The sequence below is a fragment of the Strix aluco genome, chromosome 14, assembly GCF_031877795.1.
Source record: "Strix aluco isolate bStrAlu1 chromosome 14, bStrAlu1.hap1, whole genome shotgun sequence".
In the NCBI taxonomy this organism is placed as follows: domain Eukaryota; kingdom Metazoa; phylum Chordata; class Aves; order Strigiformes; family Strigidae; genus Strix; species Strix aluco.
In genome coordinates, this window is record NC_133944.1 from 16,726,567 (window position 1) to 16,745,190 (window position 18,624).

General features: G+C 41.1%; 1 protein-coding gene across 1 annotated transcript in view; it reads left to right on the forward strand.

Moving 5' to 3' along the window:
- The window catches only part of NKD1 (NKD inhibitor of WNT signaling pathway 1), a 114,647-nt gene that overhangs the window by 52,063 nt on the left and 43,960 nt on the right, over positions 1-18,624 (forward strand). Inside the window, exon 4 of the mRNA XM_074839804.1 lies at positions 18,028-18,085. Coding sequence (XP_074695905.1) covers positions 18,028-18,085 — 58 coding nt within the window. The remainder of the gene's footprint in view (positions 1-18,027; positions 18,086-18,624) is intronic.

Below are 18,624 nucleotides of genomic sequence, written 5' to 3' on the forward strand. Positions count from 1 at the left end.
CTTCTTGTGTATCAGGAATTACTCTCTGCCTTCTTTCGTTTTTGTTTGCAATGTTTTTCTTTATGGTCAAAGAGGAACTGTAGCCTCCCAAGAGGTAACAAAAAAATGAGGAAACTTTAGTGATGAGCATGAGCAGACAACTGTTTAGATAATGAGGTTCATTAAATATGGTGCAAATAGTGGTGCAAATGCCTTTGTCAGTCAGGTGGCCCTTTAGAAGACTTTGGAGCCAGGATATTTCCTTTCATCATCGGGGCTTTGTCGAGGTGCACTGTTGATTAGGAACACGAATGTCAGGCTGTCAGTGTGCTGAGTTGGGAAAGCGTGTCTGAACACACTCCCAGCAGGAAAATCACTGAGCTACACTTAACAGGTGAAGTAAGGTGGGAACTGAGAGAGAAAACCACTGTTAATAGAAGGCAGCTGACTAGGGAAGAATAGAGGCAAAAATCCTCATTATCATTACTTGTTTCATGATAGATGTCATCTTTTCTCACTGCATAGTGAGTGTCTTCTGAGGAAAGACATTGCACAGTAAACTGAAAGTTCACTTTTTGCACCTTCACTGAGACTCTGCCACCAGTCACTCTTGCAGACGCTTGGCATGCTCTAAGAAAGCCTTCTTGCAAGGTGGTGTTGTTTGAACCCAGAGGGCAACTGAGCACCAGGCAGCTGCTCACTCAGCCCTTCCCCCTCAGGAACAGGAACGAGAAAATACAACAAAAGGCTTGGGAATTGAGATAAGGACAGGGAGGGATGACTCACCCATTATAGTCACCGGCAAAAGATAGACTCGTTAGGGGAAGAAAAAGAACATCAATTTAATTCAAACACTAACACCACCACCACTTAACAGACAGAGTAGGACAATGAGAAGTATAATGAGAATTATGAGAAGCAGGGCAGAGACTCCCAGTATAATACTGACCTGTACTGTCACATTCATGGGTTACTATGTCTTTTGGAAGTATTGACTTATGCCTAAAAGAATTTCTGTTCCCTGTAATGCAGTTAGAACCAAAATTCGTCCTTGCCGTTGAGTTAGAAATGTGATCTATTGCAGACCAGACCACACTTCAGTGTTGCTTATACTGAGATCCTTTTATGGGATCTTTAATACAGATGTCCTAATTTCTGCTTGCAGCTTCTGACTTCTTTGGTTGTGTTGGCCCCTATGTGCACTTCTGCCCTTGTCAGTTACTAGATTTCTAAATAACAAAACCTCAAGTGCAGAGACAGCAGTTTGAACCATTAGGCCATATGTGTGGCAAGGTAATGGCTACGGCGCACTTGAAGTGGAGGTGACTCTATAGTCTTTGTAAGATACTGAGAACATGATGGCTGAAAAATCCTTCTTGTTAGATCACCCACCACCATCTGTGACAAGCAAGGCAGCAGAGGTGCTTTGCAATGGCTTCCTACATCTTCCCAATGTGTGTTCCTGATTACAGAGAACCACGCAGAAGCACAGTAGGCAGTGTAAAAGGCCTGGCTACTCCAGTGCTCGCTGTGGCAGGTATGCTGTGCCACGAGGTGATGTGACCCTGGTGCTGACAGTGGCAGTACTGGTAGGGTGGGCTGCTCCAAAGGATGAGGGTTTGTACAGCATCTTGTTTTTGAAGCAACATAATGGTGTTGTCCTTGTGCATGTTCAATGGAACAGCTTCTTGAAATGGCTCCTAGCCCTTCTTTTAGTGATTTTTAAATAAAAGTTTTCCTTTTAAGAAAGGATGTTACTGGTTCTTTTGAGTGCATCCATTTGCAGAAATGGTTTTCATTGTCATCTGCTTCCCCCTGCCCTTTTTTGTTGTGTAGTTTGTTTCTTTGGGGTGGGTTTTTTTTGTTTATTTGTGCTGAGACCTTTTTTTCCTTTGCAATTTGATTGATCCTCCTTCTTTCAATTCTGCATTGGCTGGCTTCGTATGGAACCCCGCCTGGCTTTAGCTGAGACAAAATCGACTGCACACAATTTCCCTCTGACAGCTTGTACAAGAGCAAACATTTCCGAAGAGCTGAAAGTCTAGAAATTCAATCAGCGGAAAACCTACTGTGTGGAACAGCTTTGCTAGTGCTACAGCTCCCTGCTGGGTAGAAAAGCAATCCAGTTACAATAAATCCTTAAGAGTGGAGTCATTTGGGTAAAAGGAAAAACAAAAGCTGGTTTATACAAACTGATTGAAGTCAGACGTTTTGACTTCCTATTGAAAAAGGAGTCAAGGCCCAGGCTTGCTTGGTAATTTAAAGGGGAGATTGGCTTCTTTCATCTTTCTCTAGGGCAGGGTTCTTAATATTTTGCTTGTGGAAGAAGTATGAAGAGTTTTCAACTTAAGTTAAAATCCCTGTGATATCGATATTGATGCTATAGCCGACTATAAAATGAGTTGGTCCTGAATGCTCCAGCAAGAGGTGAAGGCACAATTCTGTTTCCAGCCACTCTGATTTTCTTCTACTGCAGTTACAGAAATGTGAAACTAGGGTAAAACTGGGATCAAAATCAAGGCTTGCATGTCTTGCCAGGACAGCTTGGGCAACAGTTTGTGCTATGTTGCTGGTGTGTCATGAGCTTATGAAGCTGTTGATGCAATCTGGGCTGCCTGACAGATTCTTCTGACTGAAGTTAAAGAGTTGTGCCTAGCAAGAGAGGAGAGATCTGTTCTGTTTGTGTTAATTTTCTTTCATTCTTTAAATACAAGCAATTAAAAATTAGCAGCATTAAAAAACATTTGACATTAAAATAACAGTGTTAACTGAGATGCCAGTAATGACTGTGATGAAATGTTTCTCCTAGTTTATATTTAAAAATTTAAATGAAGGTAGCTTGGAGTAATAAAGTCTCTTTGTCATTTTCCTCTATTTTAATAATTATTTGCACCATTCCTCTTTGTGCATCTTTCATACTGGAGCATATTAAATGGACCAACAGGCTTGCATCGAAAAATGAAGGAAACAATCTTTGTAAAGTCAAGTGAGCAAAGTGAACTGACTGGAAGTGCTGAGGTTTCCTTCCTCCTTTAATGCCTTTCAGGTGTTTGCATAAGACTAGGTAAAACTTCCCTGGGCAAATGTAAATTTTAAGATGCTGCTGTCCCTTTAATAGCTGCATGGGGTCAGTCAAGCCTGCTGTTCTGCATATAATCTGCATTCTGCTGTCATCCCTCCTCCCTCCCCTCCCAAATGTGTCTGGTCCTCATGGAAAATATTAAAGATTGTATAAACATTGTAAAGGATTTCCACTGGCCTTTCTGTTTAAATAAGATGTTATAAATCATAGCAAATGAGTACAAAACCTTGCCACAAAGATGGAGTTAAGTTGGTTTAAAAAAGAAAGTAAGACAGGATGGTAACCTGATAAGACTCTAAAACTCCAGTTTATGTCACTTCCTAGTTACAGCCACATGAGGAAGACTTTGTGGACCTGTGATGAAACTGAAGTACCCTAAGTTTCTCTTCTGGCCTTCTCCCACCCTCTGTGGGAAGAGACAGTGTCTATTGATCCCAAGTGATGCCACTTTTCTCAAAAGTGTTTTGTGCTAGTCATGCTGTTGTGTTTCCTATGCCAGCTGTGTAAAGGGGGGCTGTGCCCTTCCAAGGGGAACACACTGAGCACTTGCTAGCCCTAGCTCAGAACGTGGAAATGGTGCTCTTACAGCTTTTGACAACATCCATTATCCTTGGTTCGGTTGGCTTCTCACAGTGCTGGTTGTGGCCTCTCCCATTTTGTGTGAAGTCTGACGCCAGGGCCAGCTTTTGTGAGATACATGCACTGTATCTGAAATCATACAAAACATCATGCCTGGAGATGGATCCCTGGCCTTCAGAGTTGATCTTAGAGTACCCGTGCACTTGTGAAACTTGGACCGAAAGATACAGTTTGGTTGCCCAAGACCCATGCACTCATCTTTCTCTGAGCTTTGTCACCGCAAGAAGCGAACAAGAGATCTCCAGATAGTAAAGCTCGGTGGGGTCTTCTCTACTGCAAGCACTTGCAGGTGGCAAGAAATAAATCCCTGCATACCTTCTGGAGTGCATCCTCCTGGGCCAGGGGAGGGTTTGTGGATCTTCATGGCACTGGGAGGCACAGGCAGTGGTTTCTGCTAGAGTATACCACTCTACAGCAATAGCTAACAGTAATGGTTGTTAATGGAGATAGTGGAACAAGGGAAAAAAAGGCATTGAAAGAAGTCCTACAAATACTAGCTCCCATAGTGCTTCAGAAACCCAGGTTTGGTGCTGTCACTGCAAGATAAATCCCTTTGTTTCAGGCTAAGGGACTGCATATATATTCTGTGAGACTGGATTATGTTCTTCTATCAGTATTTCTTGAGAGAAAACATAATGTTTGGCAAAATTAATCTTTTTTTTCCTTAAAGTTTCTGTTCTTCTTACAGTGTAACAAAACCAAACATACACTGACACACACACACACACACACACACACACACACAAAATAAGAAAACCAAACATTTTCCCTGAAATGGTGAAAACCAGCCATAAAAGCCCTTCCAAGGTCTTTGGATGTCTCTGGGCATCATTCTGCCCAGTTCAGGAGACAAAACCGTACCAATGGCCCAATGTTCAGAGTTTTGCCTGTCCAGAATGTCAGAGCTGCATCAAAATGAGGATCTACTTCATCATGGCAGACTGAAGTAGTTTTGTTTTTTTCTTCCTATCTGTAGCACAGTTCCTGTGTGTATCAGCAGAAGTCCTGTTTGAGGAAGACCACACACATCTGAAAGATTTCTGTCTGGACCTTTAGTGTTCAGGGGGACACAGTTGAAAATACATTGATGGTATCATTGACAGTTAAAAAAAAAGTTTGGGAAAAATTTAAAGAATTTTAATTGCTTTTAATTTGCTTGAGACATTGAGGAATTATGAGTTTCTGAGAGCAGTCAGTACTGCTGCATCCCTACCGCTGAGACCATTTGAAGGAGATACACTTGAAAGTATTTGTGCTTTGGCTTATCTAGAAGTTTGGTTTTTTCTTTGTCAAATTTCAGCAGAAGCAACTTAGCCTATTGGATATAAATTTTCAATGTATAGAAACAGCTAAGAGAGTCCAGCAAGGGTACTGGATATATCAGTTCCTCTGTAGTTAATGTTTTGAGTATAGAAAGCAGAAACATGGTATAAAATCAAGAGTATTGCTATAGGTGTAGATTTCTAGGTCTTTAATCAGGCAAAGCATCACCAGCTTTAGGAGGAACCTCAGATTGTAGTCCTGGTATTTTTTAATGTAAAGCCTCAGTCGTGGTGCTGCTGCTGTTGTGCTTCATTTTATGCTTGGGCAACTCCAGCTCTTGTTGCCAATAGCCACTGTAGGTAACAGGTACAAAGTAGTTACAAAGTTTTTGTAGGGTTTTTTGTTGTTTTTTTTTTTTTTTTTCTTTGAACTATCATTTGATATTTTTTCATCCTAAAGGACAGATTATTTTGCTGTCACAAAATAGTCACAATAGGGCTCAGCTGAAACTAAAATCAGGCCATCACATTTATTTTATATTGTGTACTTTGGGATTCTTTTTTATCTTGCTTTGGTGTATGTGAGACAGAAGGAGCATGTAATTAGCCCCCACTGCAATGTGCTATTTGACAGTTGTAAAAAACATGGGCAAAACACACAGTGTACTCCGAAGGCGGTTCCTGGCCTGAGTGCTGCGTGCTGGTCACTCAGAACCTGCCGTTTGACGGAGACAGGAGCATTGCTGCAGCACAGCCACCACACAAGTAGTTCTACTGGTGGGGCTTCTCAGCCTTTCCACACACTGAATAGCCCTCTTAGTCCGGATGCGTTGGGGTGTTTTGAGGAAACTTGGAACCCAGATCTTACAGGTGTGCTATTTGGAGAGTTTAGTAAGCTTTTGAATTTATGGAATAGAATTTTAAATCTTCTGATTTCATGCATTTAGCCCTAAGGGCTCAGTAACGCTTTCTGCTTCTGTGATGCCCCCTGTCTTCTCGTGATGTTTTTTGTCTTGGCCCTGCTCTGCCATTTGGAAATCTCCAAGTCCACAGACTAGATTTGAGTTACCTGAGCAGCTCTTCTGTTTGTTCTCCTGCTGAAGTTTCTGCCTCCCTGAAATGTGGTGGATGACCTCAGTAATACAGTATTTTACTTAGAAAGCCACAAGGCTTGAGGACTCCTTCCTTGTTATTCCCTGGAGGAAATGATCCATCCCCAAACAGTGAGGCAGGAGAGATAATAAAGAATCATTTTACAAGGAACCACGTTTTGTCATGGACAAACCTGATAGATTTTAGTTCTGGTTTTCCTAAGCTGTTTACCGATGTGTTTGGGGGATAATTATTCTGCAAAGAAGGTGTGCATGGGAGTAGCAGCAGCTGAAGTGGGGAGACTACTGAGCTACTACAAGGCAAATTTTTATACAAATGAGTGTGGATGTAAAGTGTGGTGCTTGGAAATGGCCAGCAGTGAAAAACTAATAATTCCTCATATTGTGGTATGGTACTATGGTTTGTATCTGAACCCTTCAGAAAAAGAGACCATGCATTGTTGCTGCTGCAGAAGTAGGGCTGACTGGTTTTGTTCCTCCTCTCCCATCTAAACCCTTGAAAAAAACCCAAGCAGGAGAGCATACCTGTTTGTCTAAGACCCTTAAAACTCTTTACATTTAATTGTTAGATGAGAGATGCCTACGATTTTGTAGTCAGATTAGCTTCCCCCTGTCTCCCCCATCTGTGTCTTTGTAGAACTCCCCCCCTCCCCAATATTTTCATTCTCATTGTTACTTGTTTTGTGTGAAACCTGCAGTTCACTGATAGGACCTTTATACAGACTTTTATAGTAGTATAAGTGCAGTGGTGGATTTTTAGGAGTCTGTGTATGAGAGGGAGAAGGAACTTAACATCGTTATATTTTCATTTGTTTTAATTTGATATCCATCCTGACGGAGGGCCGGGCACCACGGAGAGAGGTGCTGCCAGGTGTGGCTTCCTACTGCTTTCTAATTCTGTGATCACAGAATACCCGATTCTGTAGTCCTTGCACAGACAAGTCTCCCACTGATTTCAATAGGAAATTTGCCTGCATCAGGGATAAAAGAGCGGGCCCCAAGTTGTGTACAATGATGCAATCTGATCCTCCTGCTGTGGAAATTGATGTAATCACATTCTCGCCCTCCCCCCTTTTCTCAACCCTTCTCCCTACCAACCCCTGGTGACTCCTGGGGGGCTTCTCACCAAACGGAAAGGAGAATGCAGCTGTGTGCTGAAGCAGCAGGGAAGGGGAGGAGACCTGCTAGAAAAATTTATGAAGGGTCGCATCCTAGATGTAACCCTAGAAAACGGCTAAGAACATGGACCTGCCTGCCCTGAAAAATACAATCACCTGCTTTTGCTAAATGAGCAAATGTTTCTTCTCTATAACGGTGACATTCGTGACATCTCCTCCTGCATATGTTGTAAGGCTGAACTAAAGTGTTCTGTGAATTGAGCAATCTCATCGCTGCCTGCATTTGTTCCATGCAGAGGGACAGTGTTAGCTTTTTTTAGGGCTCTCTGTATTGTTATTGTTGACAGTCTCCGCTTTTCAGCAGAGCTTTTGTGCCCTGGCACACTGCAGGTTGCTTGGGAATATCGAACCTCGAGAATGCTGCACTTTGTTGCTGGGTGAGCCGGGCGACCTCTCTGATGCTTCCCTCTGGTTTGCCATTTATGTGGGGTTTGATTTTATTTTTTTCCTTTGGGAATTCTAGACTCAGCTGAATTTGTTCTGTGTTTTGCGGAAGAAAGAGCTTGTTAAAGAATTCCCTGATGACTTTGAAGTGAACTATTTATTTTCTCTCAAGGCTTATTCAGTGTAGCCATTTGCCCCCTCTCCTCTGTTTTTTCACCCCAGTGTTTCCCGAGCTACAAGCATTCTTGGAATATATTAGTTGTAATGAGTTATGTGGGCATCAAAAGTTTTCTTTGAAACTATATGGCATCAACATCTGTTAGCTCTTAGAGAACAGAGACGCAGACAAAGGGGCTGATGGGGGGAGGGAGGAAAAAGATATTAAATTCTGGAGTATGAAGTCTCCGTCTCAAAGACTCAGGGGGAGAGGAAGGGGAAATCTGCTAAACTCCGCAGCTTTGATGTGGTCCTCTGGCCCTGGGATTCCTTTTATGGGAATGTGCGTGGCAGACGGTCCCGCACGGCCGCCTGCCCTGCCCTGCCCTGCCCTCCCCTCCCCTCCCCTGCCCTCCCTGCCTGCCTGCCTGCCTGCCTGCTCTGCCCTCCCTGCCTGCCCTGCCGTCCCTACCCTCCCTGCCTGCCTGCCCTGACCTCCCTGCCTGCCTGCTCTGCCCTGCCTGCCTGCCCTGCCCTCCCTACCCTCCCTCCCTGCCTGCCCTGCCCTGCCTGCCCTGCCCTCCCTACCCTCCCTGCCTGCCTGCCCTGACCTCCCTCCCTGCCTGCCTGCCCTGCCCTGCCCTCCCTGCCTGCCTGCCCGCCAGCCCGCTCACCCTCCCCTCCTGTCCCCACACCCAAGCGCTCCCTCCCAGCAGCCTGCCCAGCCTCTGCAGCATAAATCCTGCCACAGCCCTTGTTGCTGCAGTAACATTTTCAAGGAAAATGCCGGGTGCTCAGTTTTCAGCTATTGAGATAATAATAGAGGTAACTCTTAAGTAAAAAATAAAATAAACGTTTAAAGTGAACTTTTTATTTGCTTGTAATCCTCCTGACCCTGTGGATCAACATGCAACTGTTCATCTAAATCGGGTTTTTAAATGGTGTGTCTGTGGGGTTTTTTTATTGCCTGTCATTAAAAAACATGTGTCTGTTTCTATGTACACAGCATCAATCAGCATTCAGGCATGATCAGTGATGCTGCACTACTTACAGGAATGTGTGGGGACGGGTTCTGCTTTTTCTTTTATCTTTTTCTGCAGAGCCTTACAGTGTTTGTCCTACGTGCCAGGGAGCAGAGGAGAAGAGTAAAAGAAGCCTCTATGTCTGTCTTTTCCTCTTGTTGGCTCCATTTTTAGCCATAATGTTGGTGGCATTGTGCTTCACTGTGACTTCCTGGCCTGTTAAAACCCTGACCAGTTATAAAATGATTAGTTGACATACCTGGGCTTTGGGGACAAAGAGGTGGTTTAAAAAGGAATGTGAACCATCTGTTTTGCCAGCACCTCCTGTTGACAGATTTATGGATCACCATTAGCATATGTGTCCAGGGTCACACACCTGTGCTTCCTAACAAGGTAATATTATTTAGCAGGGTATGTTTTCATCCTGAGGATTCAGAGCTCTTTGCAAAGGTGGGCATCAAGAATTCTGTTTTACAGTTGAAAAATGAAGGCACAGAGAGATTTAAGTGACTTACCCTGCACCACACAGTGAGTCTGTGGTGGAGCAGTTATTGAATCCAGGTTTCCTCCAGCTGCATAAATATACGTCATCCATTAGCAGGAAAAGACTTAGAGCTATAAACATAATAGAGGACCATTGATTATCATTCTAGAAGAGCTTTAAGCCCTTGTGCTGTATGAAAACCTGAGTTATGTAGGAAGACACAGGCTGTTATCACAAGAAAGGTTCAGAACGCAGTATGTTACAGCTGTAGTTGGTGGAGAGAGTAACCTTGATTTCAGTGATCACATCTTAAATGAGCAAGTTATTCTGTAGTCAGGCTCTGTAACCATTTTCTGCATGCTTGTTTCCCAGAGTATGCCTGGGTAAAATCACCTCAGTGCACTTAAGTCTGTTAAAGAGTTTCTTGGTAACCAAATCTATCATGAAAGGAGGTTGAACAGAAAATCTGATTTATTACATAGCTACGCCCATCTGTCTGCTGCGGTGAAGAAGCCCAAAATAAGCAATTTGGAGGAGTTATCGAGCTTCTCCAGGCTGGAAGGTAGATGAAGATTTGTCCTCCTTCATTCATGTCCTTAGACTTGTTCATCACTATGATCTATGTGAAGGTAAGATCTCAGGGGACATGGGACAACTGATTTTGCAATCAGCAAAGAGATTAGAGGATAGCTAGAAGAACAATGTAAGGTAAATAGATGAATCTGTAGAGTGAGTTCATTTATCCTTCTGAAGTAGCTTCAAAGTGAATTTAAATATAGCAAATAGCAGTGATTTCTTGTTTCAGTCCTATTTAATCTCAAAGACTGATGATCTTTTTTAGCTGGAGATGGTTGGACCCTTCAGTTGGAAAGTAACTGCTGAATCCATGTCTATTCATACAGTTGCTTTCAATTATATAACCTCTTATCTGGCCAAAGTCCTTCAAAAACTGTGTCTCACCCTATAACCTTAAAAAGTCGAAGCCATAATAGTTCCAGAATTCCAGTAATAGTGTTAATGGAAGATGTTACTTTGTAACAGCTAGCAAGAGCTTCTAAATATCCCTAAAATGCAGGGTGAAAACATAGAAACAGTAATGTTCTCTCTTGAAACTGGAATAGTCTAAATAAAACTATCCCCTAAAGGAATCTTCTGACTATCTACAGGTCTTAATGTACATTGAATAATTTGATCTGTTAATGCTTTTTTGCTAGCTACAAGTAATATTAAGCAAATCCATAGTATTTTAAGCTATTACTGCTGGTTTTTTTTCTATAGATTTTTTTTTTTGTATACAAGATATAAATAGATACATATTTGTAAGCATGCTTATCTTCCACAGCACATAGGAATCTTATGATTCAAGTTAAATGAGCAGGTTGGTAGCTTTTGTTGAATGCACGTTGCAGTGGCTGACCACTAAAAGAGAATGCTCATTTACCCACTGCAACAGAGATGAAAAAGCTACCTGCAAAGAGCATGTTTCAGTATTGCCACTACCCAGTTTTCATAGGCTGGAGAAAAGAAATATATCAGATTAATGAAGAAAGGGTTTGTGTTTTATCCTGTTAGAAAGACTCTTCCAGGTATTGGACTGGGACAAAAGAGATTCAGCTGCATGTTGCAAGCAACCTGGAGCAAAAAGTACCACGTTTCCTTTCTTTCTTGTTCAGATGTCCATTATGAAGGCTTTTGTGTAAGTGTCCATCTGCTTTGCACTTTCACTTCCTCAACAGCCTCATGTTTGTGTTCCTATGCATGGGATATCCTTAAAAACATATCGTACAACTGCTCCTTGTACCCATTTGAGGGTCTGTAACAGGGATATAAAGAAACTGGGGATATTTTTTGCCTCATAAGCCTCTAATAGTCCACGATCCTTTGTGACTGTTTTTTTCTGCTATCCTGTCTTTATCTTCACAGTATTTTACCAGCAGCTGGAATTGCTCTACAGCCACCTTCTGTGAGATGAGACAGCAGGGGTTCCAATTCTGTGAGATTGGTGGATACAGATGCAGTGATTTCAAACACTATTACCATATTATTATGGCTGGGAGTTACTGCTCCTAGAGCAGAGGCAACCAAACTGAATGCATTTGTGCACTTCACCATCATAGTTTTTGAGCTGGTGTATTAGTGTGAACTTTGTGCTAAAGGTACCAAAGGATGAATTTCAGTATCTGTTGTGCTACACCCATTGTGCTCTGCTGTCTCTGTTAGGAAGACCGTAACTTTGGACATAAAGGCCATCATGGCAGATAAAGGCAGTAAAATCCTAAACTGCAGCAGCTAAACACATCCAAGATCATCTATCAGAGATCCTGGAGAAGAAATCTGTTTTCTTAACATCTCTGCTTGCTGTGATTATATTATATAAGAAATTTTATCTGAGAGAAGCTTCCATGCGTGGTGAAGGAAGAAAAACCTGTCTGTAATGGATCACAAAGCACCAGGTTCTTATTCAGAGAAAGAAAACATTATAGAAGTTGAGCTTGCTGTGTCTGCTTAACAAACTGCATTATTGCAGTTGCAATGTATGTTTTAATGTTGGTCTAAAAGTTGAAGTCACCTTGATTTCTCCATGTGTGAGCTGCTTTACACATTCTTTACAGGAAGTTGAATCCTAGTGAGTTATCTTTATTACTAAATTATCTGGAGTGGCAAACTCAAAAAGAAAAAGTAAAACCTCATGGCTGCAGAAGGAAAAGTAAAATGTGATGTAGGGGAAACAATATTAGGTTTAAACCAAGGCATAAATGTGTATTGCTCTGTAGTGTTTTTCTATATGGTATATGCTTTAATTCTTAATTGTATTAGCCTGGTTTCAGTTTTCATTATAGTGAGGCTTGGAATATATACTTTATCTGTGAAAGGCCCTAGATATATAGATTACTTAGAAACAGGGAAGGAAAAGAAGCTCTTGTCCTAAATAGGACAATGTAATACAGAAGTGTATGGTTTATTGAAAAGGCTTACGAGAGGGATCTTCAAGCATTTTTGAAAGAGAATATTAATATGAGGGCTTCACTTCCAAATGCAGAAAGACCCAAATGCATGCCCCAAAAAATGCATTGTCCACTTTTATATTTGACTGCATGCATTTGTATGCATGGAAGCTGCTAACCTAGCAAAATGTCATCTCCAAGTATGTCTGACTACAAGTAGCTTGTTTATTTGTTTCTTTAATTTTATTTAAGTTTTGAATTTTAAGCCTGTCTGTAAAGCTATATTTGTAAGAATTATGATCACCTTAAATAACTGAATGTACTTTCACCTGCATTATCCTAAAATAAATGATGCCATTCTTTGAAGTGTGAATAGGTTTCCTAGTAGTGAAGACTAGGCTTGAGTTGATCATACTTAGACATAGCTCTGTTTCTAGTTCATGGGAAATTTCAGTTCTTCCCATCAACTGTTTTTTGAAAAAAGTGTTTTACATCTTTCTCTTCAAGTCTGGACAAGGTTAAAAATAAAGTAAAACAATAATAATGACTGCTTTGGGGTTTGGATGGGTTTCCTGAAGCCTCTTCAGGAGACTAGGTTTTCAAAATCTGCTAAGGACTTGCTATATGAAAATCTGACTTATTTTGGAAACTTGTTTCCTGTAAGTGAGACTGAAGCATTGATAACAACCACTTAGCAGTTGACTGAGCCCTCAGTCATTGGGTGAAAGGCCAACGGGCATCCTCATTCTCTATTTGTTGGTATCGTTTTTTGTCTACATGGAAGTTTGTGCATAGGTGACACAGCATTCTTGTTGGCAGCTACTTTAAAACCATTATAAAATCTGCTCCACAAGATGTTAGTTACCACATATCTTGTCCCCTGCAGTCCTGTTGTGAAACGCATTTCTTCAACTTTGCTCTTTCCAAAAGTACTGGAACTTTATTGCATCAATATGAGAATAAAGAGAGAAAAAGCCCCACGTTTCAGTCAGATGGTTAAAAATAGGGAGGAAAGTTTTCTTGGTTGACAGTTTGTCATTTTGCTTGTATTGTACTTGCGGAAAGTGATGGATATGATACTTTGATAAGAACTTCACTAAACCAGGAAATGTGTGCATACTTTTTGCCAAAAATGTGGAAAATTTAGTATCTTAAGGCTATATCAAAGGATTTTAATGAGATGTTTGAAGAAGGAGAGGTATAGCAACTTGTTTCTACTCGAGAAGTGCAACACCTTCTAGAAAAATGTTAATTAACGCAGTATTGACTGTGATGTAGTACAGGGAGTAGGGGGGTCCAAACTTTAAAAATGTGCTTGTTATCCTGATAACCTACCTAAATCAAAGGTTATTCTTTGATATATCTAATACATCTATGGATGTAGCTGCCTCTACTTATACCAAAAGAAAAACTGTATTTAACACCATGTTAGTCTGAATGTGGGTTGCTAAAATACACACTCTGTTTGCATTCTGTAACTTTGGCTCTTATGTGCTGAGTGTCACGGAGAGCAGCATGAAAAGGCAGAACCAGAACAGGTAGAAAGAGTCATACTGATGATCAAGATGAAAGGAGTCAGTGGGCATAGCGGCTAGGAGGTAGGGCTGGGGCTCAACTGTGTAGAGCCTGGAAGGTGAGGACAAGGAGCTTAACCTCAGTGTAGAAACAGAAAGGGAGCCAGCAGAGGCATCGGAGGAATATAGTGATGTAGGCAGAACGATGAGTGAGGATTTGGATGGCAGCATTTTCAGATAGCTGGTGAAAAGGAAGTCAATAGCTGGAAGCCCCAGAGTGAGTGCCTGGCCGTTAGTCTCCAGAGATGTATCAGTAAGAAAACTGCACGGGGTGATTAGGGCTGACATTGAGGTTAAAAAATTAAAATTCCCAGCGAGGTAGAATTCATTGGAGTCTGGTTGCACAGCAAAGGTGGGAAGTGAGTGACGACTGCCTGACTTGTAACCAGCCAAATAGAAGCCCTGGGGTGTGGGAGCTTTTAAAGGTTGTTTTTCTTCCTCTCCTGTGTATATACTCAGCAGCATTTCTGAGGGAGTTGTACTAATTAACTCTTCTCTCCACCCCCACCCTCTTAAATCTGAGCCGAGTGCAGTGGCACCTATCAGAATGGGATATATGGGATACAAGGTCCTTTCTACCCAGGCCAGGCAGCCAGCTGTTCAGAGTTTTGAAGCAGATGTTTGAGCCTGGGTCTTAGTCATTCAGTGTGATTTGTGTTGGTAGCTAACCGAGGCCAACTTACTTATCTGGGAAACTCCTGGTGAGGTAGACACTTACTCTAGATGGGTTCCTGTTTAGCAACCTATAGAAACGGCATGCTGAAATAATCCTTCTACGTAAACGTTTCTTTTCTTTATTCTTTCAAGTGCTTGCTGACCTCAGTTATATAGTATTTCACAGGGTACATCTGGTTTTGGTTGTTTCATGACTCAGTGTTCCAGTCTGAAAATGCAGTGTTGTGATTTAAAACATCGTGTCAGGACAGTGATATACAACTACCTATGACCTAAATGTTGTTGCTTTTGCTCTCTCCGGCACCGCTCCTGCCGCGGGCTGGGCTCCGGCAGCTGCGCGGGGAGGCCCACGCCGCAGAGCCTGGCCAAACGGCAGAGCTGCTGCGGGGTTTTTTCATCCCCTCAAGCCTGTGTTTCCTTTATGCTCAAACACGCTTCTCCTCAGTCTCAAATACTCCTACCTGGCAATAGTGTTTGCTTCCCACTAGAATTTCTTGAGCTGCAAGTTACGTTTTACACATTTACCCTTTCGCCTTAGTCCGTTTTCTGAATTTGGGTCTCTGGGGGTAGATGCACTGTTTTATTCACATTAAGGCAATTTGTACAGGTGACTGGGAGAATACTCCATTGTACAGTATAAGCTGCAGTCAGGATTGGTTTTTCTGATGCTTGCTCAGCTTTTGTACTTTCCTGTTGAGTGTGAGTTTACATACACTGTCCAGGATCTTTTTCTCAAGCAGGTGCATTTTGGTATTTATCCACGTTGTGACATTTATCTCAGCGGCACTAAAAATATTCAGGTAACACTTGCAGGGTTTTTTTGACGGAGGAGTTAATGATAATAAGATGAATGATATAGTTTCTTTTTCTCCCTTATTTTTTTCCTGTAAAATCTTAGAGTTGCCCACACCTTTCACAGATACACTTCTGTCTATCAAAGATGATACATGTCATAATCTTACACACACAGAGCAACACATTTGAATGGGAGCTGAGGAGTTCTGCTTAAATGTGTCACTAAAATGTTCAAACAATACTCTCATCAGTTTCAGGATGGATTGTCAATTTATGTGCTATTTAACAGTTACATCATGGTTCAACATCATAAAAACACTTCTCTAGAATTTGGTAATTTATAATAATTTTGTTTAAGGTGGAAACACTGGAAATTTGCTTGCATTAAGTTACTACTTTAACTTAAATGTCTAGGAGCTAAAGAAGAACTGAAACTAGATGAATATAAAACATATTTACTTAAGACCCATGTAATGATTAAAAGTGAGAAAATAAGGAAGCTAACTAATGAATATTAATGCTTCACTGCTGTTTTACACACGTGTCTTCCACTCTTTTCCATTGAGTTACTTGATGGTGCATTTTACATCGACAATGTAACAATCAACAAGCTCATTCTTAAGCTATGTCTTTTGAAAAATTATAAAAATTAATGACCTGTGGATTTTGTAGAGGATGACATTAATGACATCATTTTAACAGGCAACATTTGATACCCAGATGCACTATTTGCTTTGCTAAAAATTCAAGAGATGAAGGCTACCAGCTAGGTAGTATTCTTCTCAAAGGTACATCACAAGTAAAATTTTACCTACTCATTGCATATTTTCTGGTCAGGTTAACAGACAATATTTTTTCTCCAGGAGAGCAGGAGGGAGCAGGAATTCTGAGTTCAATTAAAAAAAACCCCAAACCAAAATAGTTAAATATTTAGCATTGTGGGAGAGAGCAAAGGTCCATAAATGCCTATGTAGTCACTTCTATGCGTATCATAATCTACGAGAGCAGTCAGAGGTGGCGCTCTCAGAGCTTCATGGAAAATGATGACACGGGGGAATTTGATCAAACAGAAGTATACAAAGTTTTACAAGACCTTGGAAAGACCATCTTGTTGCAGAAATGTGATAACTTACGCCAACATGTAATGGTTTCTTTTCGTTCACTGTCCATTTCTTCAATAATTTTTAAGGTAATGATTGATATTAATCAGCGCATGCTCAAAAGAAGAGACCTTTTTTACTGGAACAAAAACTCAAGGAAACAAAATAGTTTTTGCTTCTTGGAAAGCTAAACTCAGAATGACAGCTTTTATAGCAACATTGTGCTGCGCAGAACCCTGGCATTCCGGGCCAGGTTGCCAGCATTTCTCAGAGCAATTTGGCCTGTGAGTTCTAACTTTGTTTCAGGGTAGCTGCTCATGAACAGAACAATATTTTCAGGATCTCTGGGCTAGCTATCCGGTAGTGGTTTTGAAATCTTATTTTTAAAATGCTGCTGCAGAAATTGACGCTGAAGAATTCCTAAGATATGCTTTTGTGGCTTAGTTACTTTCTGGTAACTAATCTCAAAGAATAACATTTGGGCATGTGGTAGGCAGAAAAGAACCTGTCAGGTTTTTCAAGAAAAAGAGGTGAACTGCTTTTATCCTGATAAAATTACTTAACAATAAAGCTAATGAATGCAACCAGACATAAGTTTTCACAGGTTATTCCGGTATTCTTATGGTGTGGTAAAAGCTCTGTACTGTCAACTTCCAGTTCACAAGTTGATGCTAAGAATGCTGGCTATGTGTTCCTGGTGTGTTTTTGCAGGTAAAGTTAGAATGGCCCTGAGTGCAGCACACCAGCTTTTTAGGATCATATCCTTCTTTATCACTGTAACCATTTATCAGTGGCAGAGAATGTTTGTGGAGAATCTAGGGAGCCAGACTATAACGTAGGGTCAGTGACGTTACGGTGATGCTAGAGCCTGCGGAATGAGTGGGAGAAGGCAACACATGAGGATAGCTTTCATTGCTTATGGTTTAGCTGGGGTGGGGGGATGGAGCTGGAAGGGTCTGCTAATAAGAGAGTAGGAATGCTCTTCAGGGTCTTTGTGAGGGGGATTATCTCCAAATCCCACTGATGCCCTTTATTACTACTTCATCACCATTAGAGAAATGTTTTTTGGGTCTGAGATAAGATCATCTGCATATCTATGGCATCTGCTTCTGTATTGCTGTAGACATACTGGGGCTGACAAAATTTCATTAATTTCGGGACTGAAGGATCAGGCAGCTCTTTAGAGTCTGGTATCTGCTTTTCTTGGGTGACCTCTGGCATATGAAAGTTTTCTGTTTGTTGGTGGAACCAAGTGATAACATTCCTCTGTGGGTAGTGAAGGGCTTATTTCTCCTTTATCATTTCCATTTGGAGTTTTTTATCTTGCTTGATTGACAGAACGTTGAAATGCTAAATACTAATCTACTTCGTAAAAGGATTAGAATATGAACACTTCTTTTTTCTTTCCCCTGTACAATCTATTAATCTCCATTAAATTTTTGTCCTAAAGTATGTCCAGAGCATTGTAAAATAGCACCAAATGCATTGACTAGCACTAATAAAGTGATTGACTTCTTCCCTGGAAAAGAACTTTGTGCTCTCATTTTAAATTAATCCTGGTGATAATAAATACATATTCTTAACGCCTCAACACTTTGTATATAGTATATTTGTCATTAATTTTTGTTTTTTTTAAACAGGATTTATCTGGGGAAGGCTACAGAGACACAATTGGTGATGAACACTTTCATCTAGAAGGTATTTAAAGAACAAAATTTCTTGGCTAATATTAAGGGATATCGGAGTAAGTCAGTGAACAAGACAGTGTGAGAATGCATGTATGAGAATGCAGTTCTTGATAAACTGATGTGTCGTTTGCCTGGCAAAACTGTTAAGATGGGAATAAGGTAGTATTTCTCTATCTCTTACCACTGTCCTCCTAGTATTGAAAAAAGTCATCCGGTTGTATCATAGGGACCAAGTGTTTTAATTCAAGGTGTCTCAACCTTTTTCCGGGTACTTCTCTTGGCATTGGTAGCAGTAGTAAATATCACTGTCCCCAGCAGAGGTGGTAAATGCGATCACTGAAAATGTTAGCGCTGGGTTTTGTGATGTGCTGCACACCCTTCTGTGTTACACAAACCAGACTTAGAAACTCCTGCATTAATTTCTAATAAAGTCCAGAGACTCTTACTCAATACATTTCTCTTGAATATGAATGGAATCATTATTGCCTCAGATAACTTCTTTCCAAGGCTCATCTCATCTCTTCCTCTATGATCAGGCCTCTCCTTGCA